Source organism: Bos indicus x Bos taurus, chromosome X, assembly GCF_003369695.1.
Source record: "Bos indicus x Bos taurus breed Angus x Brahman F1 hybrid chromosome X, Bos_hybrid_MaternalHap_v2.0, whole genome shotgun sequence".
NCBI lineage: Eukaryota > Metazoa > Chordata > Mammalia > Artiodactyla > Bovidae > Bos > Bos indicus x Bos taurus.
Window position 1 is genome coordinate 67964371 of NC_040105.1, and position 16283 is coordinate 67980653.

Sequence of the window (16283 nt, forward strand, 5' to 3'; positions counted from 1 at the left end):
CATTATTTCCTCCATAACAATGAATGGAAGGTTCCCCACACCCCCCGCTCAGGTACTTAAGCACAGCAAATCACTATAGGTAGATCTCATTTTATTCAGCTTACTTGGAAGATACTGCATTTTTTGCAAATTGAAGAGTTGGGGCAATCCTGCATAGAGTAAGTCTATCGGCACAATTTTCCCAATAGCATTTGTTCACTTCATGTCTCTGTGTCACATTTTGGTAATTCTTGCAATATTTCAACCCTTTTCATTATTATATTTGTTATGGTGATCTGTGATCATTATTGTTACTCTTATGACTCACTGAAGGCTCAGGTGATGGTTAGCACTTTTTTTTTTTTTAGCAATAAAGTATTTTAAAATTAAGATATGTACTTTTTTTGGTAGACATAATGCTATTGGACACTTGAAATAGACTGCAGTATAGTTAAACATAACTTATATGCACTGAGAAGCCAAAACATTCATGTGACTTGCTTTAGTGTGATATTTGCTTTATTGTAGTGGTCTGGAACTAAGCCTGCAATATCTCTGAAGTATATACCTGTAGTAACTATATGTGACAGTATTAGACTGACCAGTGGGTGTTTTTCTTATTAAATTATATCTCTGCTGTATATGTGAGCTCCTAGAAGGCAAGGCATGTCCTTTATGCAGTTGACACAGGGCTTGAGGAACTGACCCTCTGCCCCATTGAAAATCCACATGTAACTTTACAGTGGGCACTCTGTATCTTCAGTTCTGCATTTGTGGACTCAACCAATCTCAGACCCTATAGTACTGTAGTATCTCCTACTGAAGAAAGTCTGGATATAAGGGGACCTGCACAGTTCAAATTTATGTTTTTCAAGGGTCAAGTGTATTTAAACTTTTCTTTTTTTACTATCTAGCACAATATGTGGCATAGCTGAATATTTATTGAATAATTTTCAGTATTAATACTTATAATCATATTTTTGAAGTGGTATAGGCAATACAGTTTATGCTAGAAATAAATGTCTTGAGTTAGAGACATGGGCTTGGATGGGACAAGCACAGAGTGCGTTGTCAGCTTGGGTGAAAAATCTTTAAAGACTATTCATTGTATGATCTTGAGGAAGTTTACTATACCTCTCCATGTTCCAATTTTCTTAAATGTAAAATGGAGAAAATGCCTCTTTTGCAGAGTTGTTGTGAGAAATATTAATTCATTAAAGTGCTTTGCACATAATAGACAATAAATAATAGCTATTATCTTGCATCAGTGCAGAGGAGGAGATAGACTAAAACTCCATTATACTGTGGGGAAGATATTTTGGAGAATTCATGCCCCTAATATGGGAGTTCCTAACCTGTGAATCCTCTGAAATTCTATGAAAACTTTTGAGTATGTTCATTTTCAGGGGGCAAAGGCCCATTGATTTCATTAGATTCTTAAAGTGGTATGTGGCCTGAAATATGTATTAACTACAGCTCCAATTAGTTTAAATAGAATACTGTATAAAAGGAGTGTGATTATCACTCTCCCCCAAATTAAGTCCATTAAAAGCTCAACTACAAGATGTATCAAATGTCTTTAGACAAAGGACTTGCCATCTTCCCCATGAGCTCTGGTACTGTCCCAACTTTGATCAGGAGTTGGGAAGAAAAGGATGTGAAATCACTGGGAAAAGAATAGAACCACTTATTCACAACAATCATGCCATTAGTTTAGTTCAAGAGGAATCTTTCTCTAGGGCCATAGTCACCAGAATACACCTCTGAATCCTGCATAGAATGAAGAATATACATTTGTGATATCCATCACATAGGAAACTCATAGGAATTGGGAAAAGCAAAGACTCAGAATATTAGAGGGGCCCAATTGTGGGGGCTTTACTTACTCTGCCCCTCATTCTCTATCCTCCCCCACTTCCTTGGTATGGAATCTCAAAATCTCTTTTTGTTCTTTAAAGCAATGGCTTGGGACCTTGGTTTCAGTCTTTCATAGTTCTGATGAAGAGAAAAAAGACAATATAGTGCATTTAAATAAAGGATTGCCTGATTGTCTTTTGGTGTTAAAATGATCTTCTGTGAATTGATAATGACTAGTTTTATTTTAAATGTCTTTACTTACCAAAATAAAAAGTTGGTAACTATAAAGACTCCCCCTCCGTCTCTTTTTCCTTATTTAAAAATTTCCCAAATCTGAAATCTAAGTCTGGAAACCATTGAATTAAGACAATGTTGCAATAGTCCAGGTGAAATACCATGAAAGCTTGAATTAATGCAGTGTCACTGAGCAGGGGGATAGAAAGGCAGGAGAATTGAGAGTGGCCAATTGGATATGAGGATAGAAGAGAAAAGAATTGCTAGTGAACCTTGCTCTCTGGCTTGGGTCACTAACTAGATGAATGGCAGCACCATTCACTGAGCAAGAACATACTCAGTGGATATATGGATAATGAAATGATCTTGAATACATAAGTCTGAAGAATTTGTAGAATGTCCAAGTGGATATAACCAGCCTACAACTGGAAATATAGGATGGGAATGCAGGAGAGATTTGAGGGAATCTAAGTGATAGTTCAAGTGGTAGAAGTGGATGAGATCCTTAAGTGAGAATAGAGGGTCACTTTCTCATACACATTTTTTTTCACAATTTCCTTGAGTATATTTAAAACCAATGAAGTGGCTGTTGGCTGTATGTGCCACAATGACCTTGTGGTTATCCAGAGCTCTAGGCTCTCATAGGTGGCTCACATGGACTGGGCACTTGGAAGCAAAGTCGTTTTCTAGACATAGCCAATATTAATATACTGAGCACCGTGGGACAAGAACTTAAGAAAGTCTCAGTTTAAAAGAATTATGAAAAATCTGATATCTTTTGGGTACCAGGCAAATTAACGTGTATTACTTTCCAATAAACAGCTTTGACACGTTGAGACGACTGTATCTCTGTAAAATCCATCTGGATCAGAAAATAAGGACGTCATTTGTTCCTTTGAAGACTAGACACATTAGAAAATGATTCCCCAACTCAAGGGGTAGAAAAACCCCTCTGCACAGAACTTACCCAGTGCTCCTCAAATTTTAACATGAACACAAATCACCTAGGAATCTTGTTAAAATTGAGATTCTGATTCAGTAGAATTGTTGTAGAGCCTGGAATTCATCATTCCTGGTGAGTTCTCAGATGATGGTGATACTCCTATTCCTATTCAAAGTGTTACTCAAAGCATGGTTAGAACCTTAGATGGCAATTTGTCATTGATCAATAGACTTGTTGGGGTTCCCTGATAGCTCAGTTGATAAATAATCTGCCTGTAATGTAGGAGATCACTGTTTGATTCCTGGGTTGGGAAGATCCACTGGAGAAGGGATAGGCTGCCCATTCTAGTATTCTTAGGCTTCCCTTGTGGCTCAGCTAGTAAAGAATCCACCTACAATGCAGGAGACCTAGGTTCGATCCCTGGGTTGGGAAGATCCCCTGGAGAAGGGAAAGGCTACACACTCCAGTATTCTGGCCTAGAGAATTCCATGGACTGTGTGTATAGTCCATGGGGTCACAAAGAGTTGGACACGACTAAGCAACTTTCACACACAGTGGACTTGTCTCAAATATGGTACCAATTTTTTGCAATTCTTTCCTTTTCTCCTATGTTATGTTTGTTTTGAAATGTAATTTTACATATTGAATTGAATATATTAGAGCTTTTATTTTGCATATCGTTTTAAATTTTACTTTTAAAAATTCACTCTTATTGTGTTTTATAATAGTATTAGTTTTTAATGGATTGGAGGAAAACATTGGTCCTTCATCACAGACAGTTTGAGAAACATTGATCTAGACAATGAAGAACTTTTTATTTGGGACATAGAATTTAATTAGAAATGGTTGGTTTCTGTTACATATGATTCTAAAGCAGTATTTTAAACTTTTCTTTTTTATTTATTCCATAAACAATAACAAAACTCAGCTAAGTAACATTATGACAGTTTCACCATACACTCAATCACAAATATTTAAAACCTTTGCAACAAGAACAACAAAACCAGAGGTGTTACAAGAATAATTTACAAGAAAATCTATAAAACAGCAAGAAGCTCACAAATGTTCATTTTCTTTTGCACAATATCACTACACTCGTTCACAACATGTTTTGTGTTACAAAATTCCCAACAAAAGTGTATTTTTTCTTTGTATTGTGGTTTCTAAAACCAGAAACTTTGAAGTAAATATCCTTTTATTAGCACCTAGTGGTGCAGAAAAAGGAAAATTCTCACATACAGACACTTCACAGCACTTTTCTAAGAAAAATATACACTTACAAAATATGTTACAAATTGGCACACTTAAAAATATACAAGATTTTGTAGGCGTCTTAAGAGTGATCCCTAAGCTTTATTCTTCGATTGACTCTACAGATTATTTATAAAGTTTAACTCTAAAAGAAAAAGGCAAATAATTTCCTAACATTTTAAAGTTGCAGTGTCATATGTCAAACAGAAACTTAGGTTACATTCATAAAAAGGGCCTTTAACACTTTTAAATTTTCTTAAATGTGTAAGGGGCTTGGGAGAGGAGAAAAAATGGGGATAATCATTTTATTTAGCACCATAAATCAGTAACTTACTAAAGAGGTGCATTCAGTTTTATGGAAATTAAATTAAGGACTAGTACATTCAAAACTCTGTAGGCAGCAAACTCTAATCAGTGCTACAGGAATCCCAGTAGAGCATCTCAAGCTTTCTCTCATTCTTACTGGGAGTCAAAAACAAAAAGCCTCTTATAGTTTTCATTCTAAGCCTTTTCTTTTGTGCTGTAAAACTAGGCATCTCTCAAAGAGGCAAAATGATTTAAATATCTCCTTTCTTCTTTGTGAAGGGGGTGTCTTTCTCAGACTCAGAAATCACCGAGCTTGTTAGATAGACAGACATCCTTTCCATATCATGTTGATGAGTGCTTCTTTAGTATCTTTAATATCTATTTACTCAGATACCAATTTTAAAAGCCTCATTCACACCGTAAACTTTGAACTAAACCTCTTTCTTTTACATTATCCTTCTCCAATGCTTTATCTCTTAGTTATTATTCTGAAATCAAGAGTACATCTCAAGTATCATGTAGCTGCATAGGGAGCTCTGCTTCACGACTGTAGCTACTGTTTAGTATTCTGAGAAAAAAAAATGTACCTTAAAGGGTAGCCTGAGTACTGCCATCAAAATAAGCCCGTGCTGGCTGAGGACCTTCAAGCTGATACTGTTTCCCAAGTTACACAGCCCACCTAAAGTTTTTTCTGTCTTATTTTGTTCCTTGAGAAACCTTTACAAAATTCCTGGGCTACACTTTGTTGACAAGATTCCTATTTGTTACTAAAAATACTTGATTTTGGTACTAAGTCTTTCAAACACAATGATGGGCTTAGTGAATTTTATTATTAGAAAGTCAATCTCATGTTAGTTTTATTTCATAAAAAGGACATATTCCTGTAGTGATGGGTAGTCACTTAAAAATCTCTAAATGAAAACAAAAACTCCTTAAATTGGACAATTTCTCAATAATACAGGAGAGAACCAATACTTCTAGTTCTAGCACCATTTAGGACTAGCTAATGCTTCATTCTCTTCAGCACAGAAACTTAGCTCTCTTTCATTCTTGGAACTGTTCTGAGAGCATCTGTGAATTGAAGATGTGGCAGATCTGCATCAGACTGGTTCAGCTTGGTAAGACCAAGCTTGGTTAAGAGGTTCTTGGATATGGGTTTTCTCCTTTAGGCAATAACTGCTAATTAGAACTCACTAAAATGGAAATTTACTAGAACTGCAGAATCTCACATAACAGGACAAAGGATGCTAGCCAGAGTTGTTTACAGCTTGTGAGCATCCTTTATACTTCTCTCTTTTTTTATGCACACTTGTCCCCTCCCTATCCTGCCTGCACACATGCAGATGCTTCTTAAGAAGCAAGGAAAAAGGTCAGAGAAGGTGAAAGTTGTCACAAAAGTCCATCTAGCACCAAGGACTTCAGGAAGATGGCTAAAGAAGTGATGGTCAAGGTGGTGCCGGAGGTTTGAAAACATTGAGGAAAAGGTAAGGCCTTAACACATAACTACACAAAGTAACAAGTCAGAAGAGAGAGCTGTGAGGAAGCTGGTATATGAGACACTGGAGAGGCCATGGGTTCAAGTCAGTTATCAAAGACCAAACATAACACTGAGAGTCTCAAAGAACATTGGTCAAGGCCACTATTTCAGCACCCTGCTCCTCATAGTCCAACAACTAACCAGGGCAGAAAGGGATCAGATCTTTCCTTATAGATCTTCAAGGAAAAGGAGTTTCCAACTTTCCTTAGTCATGTAATATAATTCTGCATGTGTGTGCATGTGTATCTGCATTTAAAACTAGATTTGAAAGTAGCCAAGGCAATGAAAAGTAATTAAGAGTATGAAAGTTTCCCTTTGAACTTCCATAAGAAAGTAGCCTGGCTAAAGTTCTTATAGTCTGACACCTTGGGGAGGTGGAATATAAGGTTATAAAAGAAGAACATTTTTAAGATCAAGAACTGAAATTAAGTAAGGAGAATAATGGAGAATATCACTCCCAGGAAAGAAAAGATTAAAGGGGATTCTGTTGGGGGAGGAATTATAAGAAGAAGCTTCTTAGAAGAGAGAAGGGAGTGGCAATCAGGAAATTCAGACCAAGGAAAATTCCATATAGCTAATTTCAGATATCTATGATAGGATAAAAACACTACCTTTCTGTCACTGGTCCTCACTCCACTAAGGCAGCTGGTTAAATAAGGAATCTCCAAAAGTCAGGCCTATTATGTTGTTAGAGGGAGCAAAGGATTGCGAGAGCAGAGACAAGACCAACAAAGCTTCCCAAACTGAAGACCTCAGAACATGATATACTGAGAGGGATATAGAATGCAATTTAGAGAACAATTATCTTCTGCCTAATCCCGTTGTTCATTTCTCAAACTCGGTTCCTTTTTATGTTTCAGTACAAAACAATTGGTTATAAGCCACTAATTTAACCTTAAAAACATAGAATTAACTGTAGGCCAAGAAAAAAGGTACTTTAAAATGGCAGTTCTCTTCGGAGAAAGGGATAACCCATGTCCTAGATTAGGCTCCTAATGGGCTCCATAGGAGCGACTGAAAGAGTATCCATTCCAAAGGATTCATGATAGCAAGTTCTGACAAGGAAATTGTTTCCAACAGTTTTAGGCTGTCCTTCTATCCCACCTCACCCCATTTGCCAAAGCTGAACTGATACTGAGGAAAAGTGGGACAACTGCTCCCATATTTATTTGTATAAAACATACTGTACTCATGGAACATTTTCTTTATTCCTTCTTTCATTGCCACCATTAGATTACATAGAGAGCACTCCATTCCTGTAAGCTGGTGACTTTGAGATTTGGAGTCTTGGGGATCAGAATACAGGCAGAGTTGGTGATTCCAAACTAAATTCAGCTGGAAAATAGAAAAATGAAAACAAAACAAAGACCAGTTCCGAGGAACCAGCCATAGCATTTAGCAAAAACAGCTAGCTATCAGAGTGGAGAAATAGAAGAAAATGTTCCCATTTGATTATTTTTCCTTTTGAATGGCTGCTGAAGAGCAGGAGACATGTCACATCTGGTACTTTTCCATTAAGTAATTTTCCAGGACTCACCACACACTAGTGTCAAAACCTAGGAATAGGCCTGAAGCAGCCTCACGAAATGCTCTTCACCCACTCATTCCCCACAGACATACACAATCACACTATCAAGAAGAAAAGTTGGTTCATTTTACTACCTAGTTGTAAGTAGTAGAGCTGGCTGGTAAAAGGAATCATGGACAAGTGTGTATACTTATATATGTGACAGGCTTCCTTCCATTTCTCTCTGACTACTTTCAAATGTTGCTTCTCTGTTTGTGAATATATTTAGGTGGCAATGACTAGGTAGGTTCATATTTTGCTTAAAATTTTCCTTTTGAAATATATTCCCTTTTTTAAAATCCCCTTTTCCCCCACCCACCTATTCTCCACCCTCCCACCCACAGCCTATATATCCACAAGTTAATAGGTTAGTAACAATATTAGTAAGAATAGTAAGAGTAACAACAACAACAACCAACAACATTAATAATATTAATCCCCTATATCTGTATAGCACTTTACGATCTACAAAGCGCTTTCATATCCATTATCTCATCTGTGCCATAATGCATCAGTCATCAGACACACAGGCCTTCAACTGTGCAAGGAAAAGAGATCAAATGTTAGAAGTCAAGTGGTGAATAAAAGGGAAGAAAAAGCTAGTTGTGAGGGATGTTGGGGCTGTGAAATTTTTTAAAAAGGGAAAGGGCTAAATAAAAAATGTGATTTCAAAAATGTATATAAAAGATTGAGATTTAAGTTTAGTGTGTGGCATCAGATACTCTAGTTATCCTCAAACTAAGTATATATGGCCCCAATTAGTTGTTACAAATTATTCAGTTTATCAAATATATGTATGTGATTCATAGGCATCGAACTGAGATACCTTAACATTTTCTTTAAATGACATTGGCATTGCAATATTAAACACTTAACACTAAAGCCATGATATGAGTGCATTTCTGACAAAACTGGAATAAAACATTTATGAAACTACTTAAAAGCAATCTATGTATTTCATTTATCGTAGTCTTGATTTTATAGCTATTTTATAATTTATCCCAGACTATTATAAAATATATAAAACTGAGATATAAAGTATCAGCAATATAACTTTGCACTTTAAATAATTTTCAGATACAGATTTTCCTTTTAGAAAACAAACTTTAAAGCAGCTGCTTTGTTTCCTTGTAAAAGTTTCTGTAAATGCATATACTTGGGTCCCTGATGGACTTAGCTGTTGTGACTTTCAGACTTTTCCAACACTTTAACCCTTAGACAATGGAACAAACAAACCTTTATTGTGCCTTATTTAATGGTCCATGTTTCCACACAGGACAGTAGAATTTTAATTTTAAAAATAAGGTATGTATTCTTATATTTTAAATTAATTAATGAGCTTTAAACTGTGGGGGTGAATATGTAAGATGAGGTAAGGAAATTTGGCACATTTCAAACAGTATCCTTTAAGTTTTGGTAAATTGTGTAACACAACATATTTTTCCACTGTGATCTACAGGTGCTATCCACATAAGTGGGGGTGGTTAATAGCAATAATCACTGGAATGTTTCTAGTAAATTAACAGGGACAAGTTCCCCAAATACTCACAACCAAATGTTGATATAGAAGTAAAAATATATACAATACAGTCACCTGTTTGTAGTTTGGCACAATGTTTTCCTTTATTTCCCCTTGGATAAATAGTGCATAAACTACTTGTGCAACTGTATGACTTCTAAAGTCTTTTACATAGAACATCAGATTAAAGTTTGCTTCTAAAGACTTATTCCCACACTTTAAAATTCTTTTCTTTAAGCACTTACATGTCAACATACATACCACAAGGCATATTTTGAAAGAAATAAAACACAAACATCAAATGTCTTTCTGGAAAATGAGAGTCTCTTCTTCAAACACAGGTAAAACCCAAAATGTTGTTTCTGCATTTAGGAGATTGTAGTCGGAATCCCTGCAGAAAAACCAAACAATTTATGCCATCTTAGTTAGATTTAGTGTATGTCCCACAAAGGGATCATACAATCTAAATTTGTTTACATCATACTAGATGCCGTATGATGCAGAAAAAGATACCAATAGCAGGGGGCACTAGAAAGCACTCCTAATTGCCTTATGATGAGATTTTGTTTTCCAAATTACGCTCTTTTTGTTTAAATCATCTTGGTTTTTTGGTCTATATAACTTTTAAATTCTGTTGGTCAAAATTTTTCTTACTGCAAAGCCCTTCCCTTCCCCAAATCATTCAAAAGCATATTTTAGTTGTATTTTCTCAGTAAGTAAAAATTAATGCTGACTAGCAGAAAAAGTAGCCTTGTCAAAATTTATCCCTAGTCAAGCCACAACAAAATTGCCCAATCTTTTTGGTGGCTTAGAGGTATAGGGATTTTCATGCACGTTTTTCTTTTTGTTTTAATTTGAAAAAGAAAGGAATGGGACAGTTTCTTTCATGCAAACTTTTGCTTTCAAGAGGGAAAAAATGAGGGACTGTGGGCTTAGCAGAGTAGGAAAGCTAAGGTGCATCATCTCAGCCATTTTGGTGCAGTATTACCTCAGTTTTTCAAAAGAAGCTGTCCCAGCCTCATCCTTGTGGACCTGTTCTCGCTCCATACGCTTTCCCTTACACTTCTCTTCTCTCAGGGCCTTGGAGCTGGTTTTGTGACGATATAACTTTTTGTGTGTTGGTACATTATTGCCTAAAGTGCTCAGGTTATTAAGCTTTTTATCAAAGAAGGCAGAGCGAGAGTCCTCATTATAACCAGACATGCTTGCACGACCAGGATCACCTATTGCTGCTTTCCCATTGCTTTTACTCACACCCTTGATAGACCTGTGATTCTTAGTGGCTCCTGGAGAGCCACTGTTGACCTTTTTCTTAGATTCCTGTGGTGTCCCAGCCAATATTTTGAGGGTTTTTAATTTTAGACTATTGGACTCAGGGGAGTAGAATATATTAGGGTCCCCATGGTGCTCCATGGGTTCCCAAAGGGGTTCTATGGAGGCCATCATGAACCTCTGCACATCTGCCATACCAGAGGCAATGTTGGACAAGATATATGAAGGCTCCTGAAATTCCCGTTGGTCATCATCCAAAAGGTTGTTGGTGCTGGTGCCCATGTTCATGTCATTCCAGCCTGGGCTGCTTTCCTTCCCCAAAGACCAGTCTCCAGAAAGCCCCTTCTGACTTGGCATCTTCATAGAGGCTACAGGGCCATGTTGGATACATTCAGCCAATGTCTTCCCTGTGGAGGATATGCTGTTGATTTGGCCTCCTCCACGACTGATGCCAATTTGCATTTTCTCTCCATTGATTGCAGCCATGAATTTCCCTTTCTTTGCTGACTTAGGGACCTGGCGGGAAGTTTTGCCAGGTGGTTTTTCCATCCCTTTGTTGTTGCTTTTGGGGGATTTTTTCCTGTTGTTTTTCTGAGAAGAGCTTTGGTTCATAGCCCCACTCTTGCTGGGTGAACTTTTCTTTCTTGATTTTGACACCTTGTTGCTGGTACTTATTTGACTAGATGGATCATTAAATGTTGATAAGCAAGGGGCTTTCTGGAGCAGGCTGACAGAATCCTCATCATTGAACATATGGAACTGAAACTGATGGTTATGTAAAGTAAACCCATCATCCACTTGAACCTGCTGTGAAAGGGTACTGCAGTCCCACTTGATTTTCTCCATATTGCCCAGTGTTCCTGGGACACCCTCTTGAAATCCTTTTAGTGTTCCTAGTGTCTTGATATTCTCACATCTGGTAATTTGAGGGGAAAGACTGGGAGTATCAGGTGGAGATATCTCTGAGAGGGAAGAGTGGCGGAATTTGTCAGGAGTGAAGTTGGAGATATCCAGGAGGTCAGTGGACTCCTTTAGTGGTGCTATCTCATCAATGCTCTGCTGTATCACCAGCTTGGGGCTGCAGTGGGCCAAGAAGTCATCAGCAATATCATCATCACCATCCTTTTCACAAGATTTCAAGCTTAAGGAGCAATAATTGCTTGAGTTGACAGAAAGTGGGGCAATGGAATCAAAGCTAAAGAGCCGCACATTGTCCATATTGACTGGACCCTGCTGGAAAGGAAAGCAGACCTCTCCATTATTAAAGTGACATAATTGGTAAGAGTCATCAGATGAGAGCTGGGTGTCTTGCACAGAGGTATATATGACCTTGTTGCAACTACTGCCACCACTATTGAGACAGATTGGACTGTATGTTGTAGCTGTGAGGCTATTTTCCATGGAGACTACTTGGGAGACTCCAAATTCACTGGACTGGGTTGGAGCTATCTCCCTTGAGACTTCAGCCATGAATTCCTGGGAGCCAGAAGTAGGTTTGTTGTGCCACACATCTCCATAGCTGCTTGATTCCATTTTGAAGTTTTGGGATGACTGAAGCAGCTCAGACTCAGAAGGTGAGGAAAGCACACAGTCCTGGGAGGGTTGGAGAGGTACAAATGACTTTTCTGTTTGAGTGAGCCTGTCTTCATTTTGCTCTGGAGAATGATGATTGAAGTATGAGATACCAGTATTATTTGACAAGTCAGAAGCATCTAACAATGTCTGTAGATACCCTCCAGGAATAACAGGTATATTGTTGGCAACATGAGCAGATGATAGAGGCATTTCAGAAGAGCAGCTGGTTGGTAGGAACGTAGAATTCTTAGCAACCTTTGTCTCATGAAATTCAGATAGATGAGAACTATTTGAGGTCCCAGCAATAGGTTCATTCTTTGAATTAGCCTTGGAGGATTGGTTTTCCAAAAGAGGGCTCATTTGAACAACTGGCTTGCTTTCTTGCCCAGCTTTGATTTTTTTGGATTTTAACCTGGCTTCACTTTTAAATTTGATTTTGTTAAGCACTTTCCTCTCTGGTGCCTTAAACTGACCATCTTGGGCTTTGACTTTCTCTGAGTCAGGACCTGTGATGTCATTTAAATGTGATCCATTTGCACAGCTGGAGGCAGCCAGAGGTGCTGACTTCAGTGTGCCTTTCAGGCCTCCATCTTCTTTACGATTATTAGCTTGCCTCTCATCATTGCAGAACGAAACCTGCTTACCACTTGCTGACGTTTCTATGGATGGAATTCTTTGAATCCTGTGCCTGTTGCCAAGTTTAGATTTTCGTTTGCGGGCAGGTGGCAGAAATGACATCTCAAAGCTACCTGGTTCAAAGCTTTGCTTTTGGCATAAGGATGTTTTGCTGGAGTCTGCATTGCTGTTTCTCTGCTTTTTCTTCTTCTGCCAGAAGCCCTTCAAGGGAGCCAGCTTGGCATATTTGTTGAGCTGATTTTCACTCAAATTAACTGTTGTTTCACTGGCATCCACTCTACCCAACTTCACCAGCATGTTTTTCTCACCTTTAAAACGGTTGATGATAATATATTTGATAATAACAGGGGGCTCCTTACGGGTTACTTTTCTTCTCTTTTTGGGACACCATTCATCATCATCTTCTTCTATAGAACCACCTGGCAGCCATTCCTTCCTCTCATTTACTTTTTCACCCTCTAATGAGTCAACATCATACAGATAATCTTCACTATACCTGACTTTTCTCTTGGCTCGTAGCCCATAGTTCTGCTGGGAGGAGGAGCTGCCAGAATTAGTGTCCCGAGCCATATAGCGGCTACAGTCCTTGATCTCCCCCATGGTATCAAATGAGACCTCAATGAAGGAACTACCATCACTGAAATTCCCTGATGCTTCCAAGGAATTGGCAAGATGGCCTTGCTTTAGATTCTTAAATTGCCCTACTTCAGTTCCACTGCATGGTTTATTTAAGGCAGATTTTTCATCATTATCCTTCCCATCTTTTTTCTCTGCACCTTTTTCTTCCTGGCCTTCTTCTTTGCCTTTCTTCTTGTCCAGGTTTTTATCTTCCTCCCCCCAAATAATGCTCACATCAGGGACCTTGAATTGGGAAAAATCGCTACTTTGCTTCAGGGCCCCAGTCTTAGACTCCCGCTTGGGGCAGGTAGTAAAGACACTGGGAAAAAAGTTGAACTGGGCATCTTCCTGCATCAAAAGGGTGGTCTTGTCTCGAACATTGTCCTGGAAGGACTCATATCGAATTTTCAGGGAGCAGACATCACTTCCCAGTGTTGACTCATCATCATCAAACATGTAGTTATCCACATCTTCTTCGGAGAACAGGTTGACAGATAGCTCATTCTTGGAACAGAGGTCAAGTAGTTCGATCTTACTCTCACTAATGAAAGTCTCAAAGTAACCCCAATCCTGATTGGAATTTGCCAGCAAAGCCTCTTCTGTATTGCACTTATCTAACAGTAATGCCTCATAATAACTTTTCTGACCTGGGTCCTCCAAGTCAATGTCAGGTTTCTCAGCTTCTCGTCTATCTCCTGCCCTTGATTTGTGCAAGGGGAAGCCTAGGAGCTGATCTGAGAGAAGCTGTTCTCCATATTTCATGTTTTCTCCAGCATTAATACACTGAATCCCTATATCAGAGACTGCACAGGTTTCATAATCCCTGTTTAGATCACTGACTTTTAGACTGATCCCTGGCTCAGGATCTACTGAATCCTTGGATTCCATGAAGCAGCCCAAGCAAGTCCGGCTTGGCTGCATGAGGCAGTCCCCATTCAGAGCTGACATGCCTGCAGGCTCCATTATGGCAAATGGAGCTTTCTCACACTCATTGGGCAATGACCATGTGTTCAGGCCCTTTGCAACACCAGATGTAAGGGAGATGGCATTCACAGAAGCACTATTAGCAGCATGCTCAGGTGCTTCAATCAGGCCCAAAGGAGAGGGAGGGCTCTGCATACAGGGCTTCTTAGAGGGCAGAGGCAGGAGACCTCTGGGGTACATCAGGTTCTCTTTTTGAGCCACTGGTATAGACTGGATTGGTGCAGCAGCTTCTAGAGCTGCAAATGACTTCATTGCCACATCCTGGTCCTCTGAATCTAGAGAAAAGGGGGAAAATGACAGAAATAAAGTTAAAGATCTTAGACCAGACTCATTAACTCTTCCCCTTGATCAGTTTCTGGTACTTGATCTTAATGTATAAAAGGTAAGCTTCAGCTTCTCTAACTTTAGAACTAGAAACTACAAAGTTAAAGAATGACCCTGATTTTGTACTGAACATTTATGAGAGTGAAAAGTAATTATTTCTTTACATTCAGCTTTTTCTTCAGACACACACAACACTTTCCTCAGAAATGAGGGGAAAATGGATTGCTTGATCAACTGGAAAGTCAAAGCTTTCAGGGTGGGAAAATGCTCAGATGGTATATATTCATGATTTTTAAATTCTCTAAGGCATATTCCTATCCTTCAGACTTACCTCTGTTTTGGAAGCTTCTACGGAATCTAGACATTTCAAACTTCACATCAAAGCAGATTTCTAATTCACTACAAATTTAGGGGAACCTAAGTATTCATTTGATAGAGATGATTTCAGAGAGCAAAGGGGTTGGATTAGATACCTCCTTGAGACGCTTCTAGTCTAGTTACAGATTTGGTGGGATAAAGTTTAGGATTAACACCTATCTCAGAGGTATCCTAGACTTAACTTGCCCCTGCTCTGTGGATACTGAAAATCTATAGCAATAACAAAGTACTATTGGGAGAGCTAATGCATACTATAATTAAATTCCCTTACCATTTTCCTTGACCCCATTAATCATAGTGTTTTCTCCGTTGGTTGAGGCAACAATAGCCTTATCTTGTTGGTTATCCATGAATGGGACCTCTTATTGTTTCATTCCAAGTCCAAATGCTGTCCAACCTGCACATTTCAAATACATAATAATATCAGTCACTAAATTTTTTCTCTGTTTTAAGGTTATTTCAGCTAGAGAGGTCTTAAAAGCTTTACTGGAATTTACCTGTTTCCAGACTGGCTTCATAGGCACTATTGTTTTGTTTCATAGCTTATACATACCATATAAGTCAGTTTGGAAATTCACACTTCATTCATACATTCTAGACCCTTCTATCCCCTCTTGGCTACCATACTATTAAAACAGAAGTCTGAGGAAGCAGGCAAACTTACATCTTCTTTCAGATAGTAACACATTTAACCACTTCCAACCCCTAGCCAAAACAAGGCTACAAAAATGTTTCCACAGATTACTGACCTATACTTATATCCCCTTTCAAGTAATGAAATAAAGAACAGCTGCTTCAGACAAATATTACTAGCAAAAATTAATGTATCATGAAATATATACAGGAGCAATGCACTTAATTATCAAGAATTATCTAATCTTGTCAGATACAACAAGAATACTGGAACAAGTATACTCCAACAAGAATCATGGAACATATAAGTGCCACTGTAACTTTATTCTGGGATGTTGTTCTCCTGAGAACATAAATTTCTCCTCAGAAAAAATCTGACCAAGCACCCAGGATTCATTGCTCTGAATTAAATGCAAAAAAAAGTGTTGAGAATAGAGATAATATGCTTTGGCAAAAGCAGAGGTGGAGACTGGTATGGGAGTTTGATAAGTTGGGAAGGGGAGAGGAAGGGAGCACTAGGTGCTAGGCTGGATACAGTTACAGAAGTTCTCTCATTTTGTACTTATAATCACCTTGTAATTTTGGCTCTACTAGGTTCTTATTTGTTTTCTTTTTCTGGGCCATGCCACGCAGCTTCTGGGATCTCAGTTTCCCCACTAGGGATTGAATC

General features: G+C 38.4%; 1 protein-coding gene across 2 annotated transcripts in view; it reads right to left on the minus strand.

Moving 5' to 3' along the window:
- Positions 1-3807: 3807 nt before the first annotated feature.
- NEXMIF (neurite extension and migration factor) overlaps positions 3808-16283 on the minus strand; it is a 209023-nt gene continuing 196547 nt past the window's right edge. The window contains exons 2-4 of one of the 2 annotated variants that reach the window (XM_027533474.1): positions 15252-15377; positions 10663-14553; positions 3808-9584 (exon numbers count right to left, since the gene is read on the minus strand). In XM_027533474.1, the coding sequence (XP_027389275.1) occupies positions 9562-9584; positions 10663-14553; positions 15252-15330 (3993 nt within the window). In that variant the 5' untranslated portion in view covers positions 15331-15377 and the 3' untranslated portion in view covers positions 3808-9561. Of the gene's footprint in view, positions 9585-10181; positions 14554-15251; positions 15378-16283 lie in introns of both variants that reach the window. The other variant, XM_027533473.1, reaches the window with a different exon arrangement.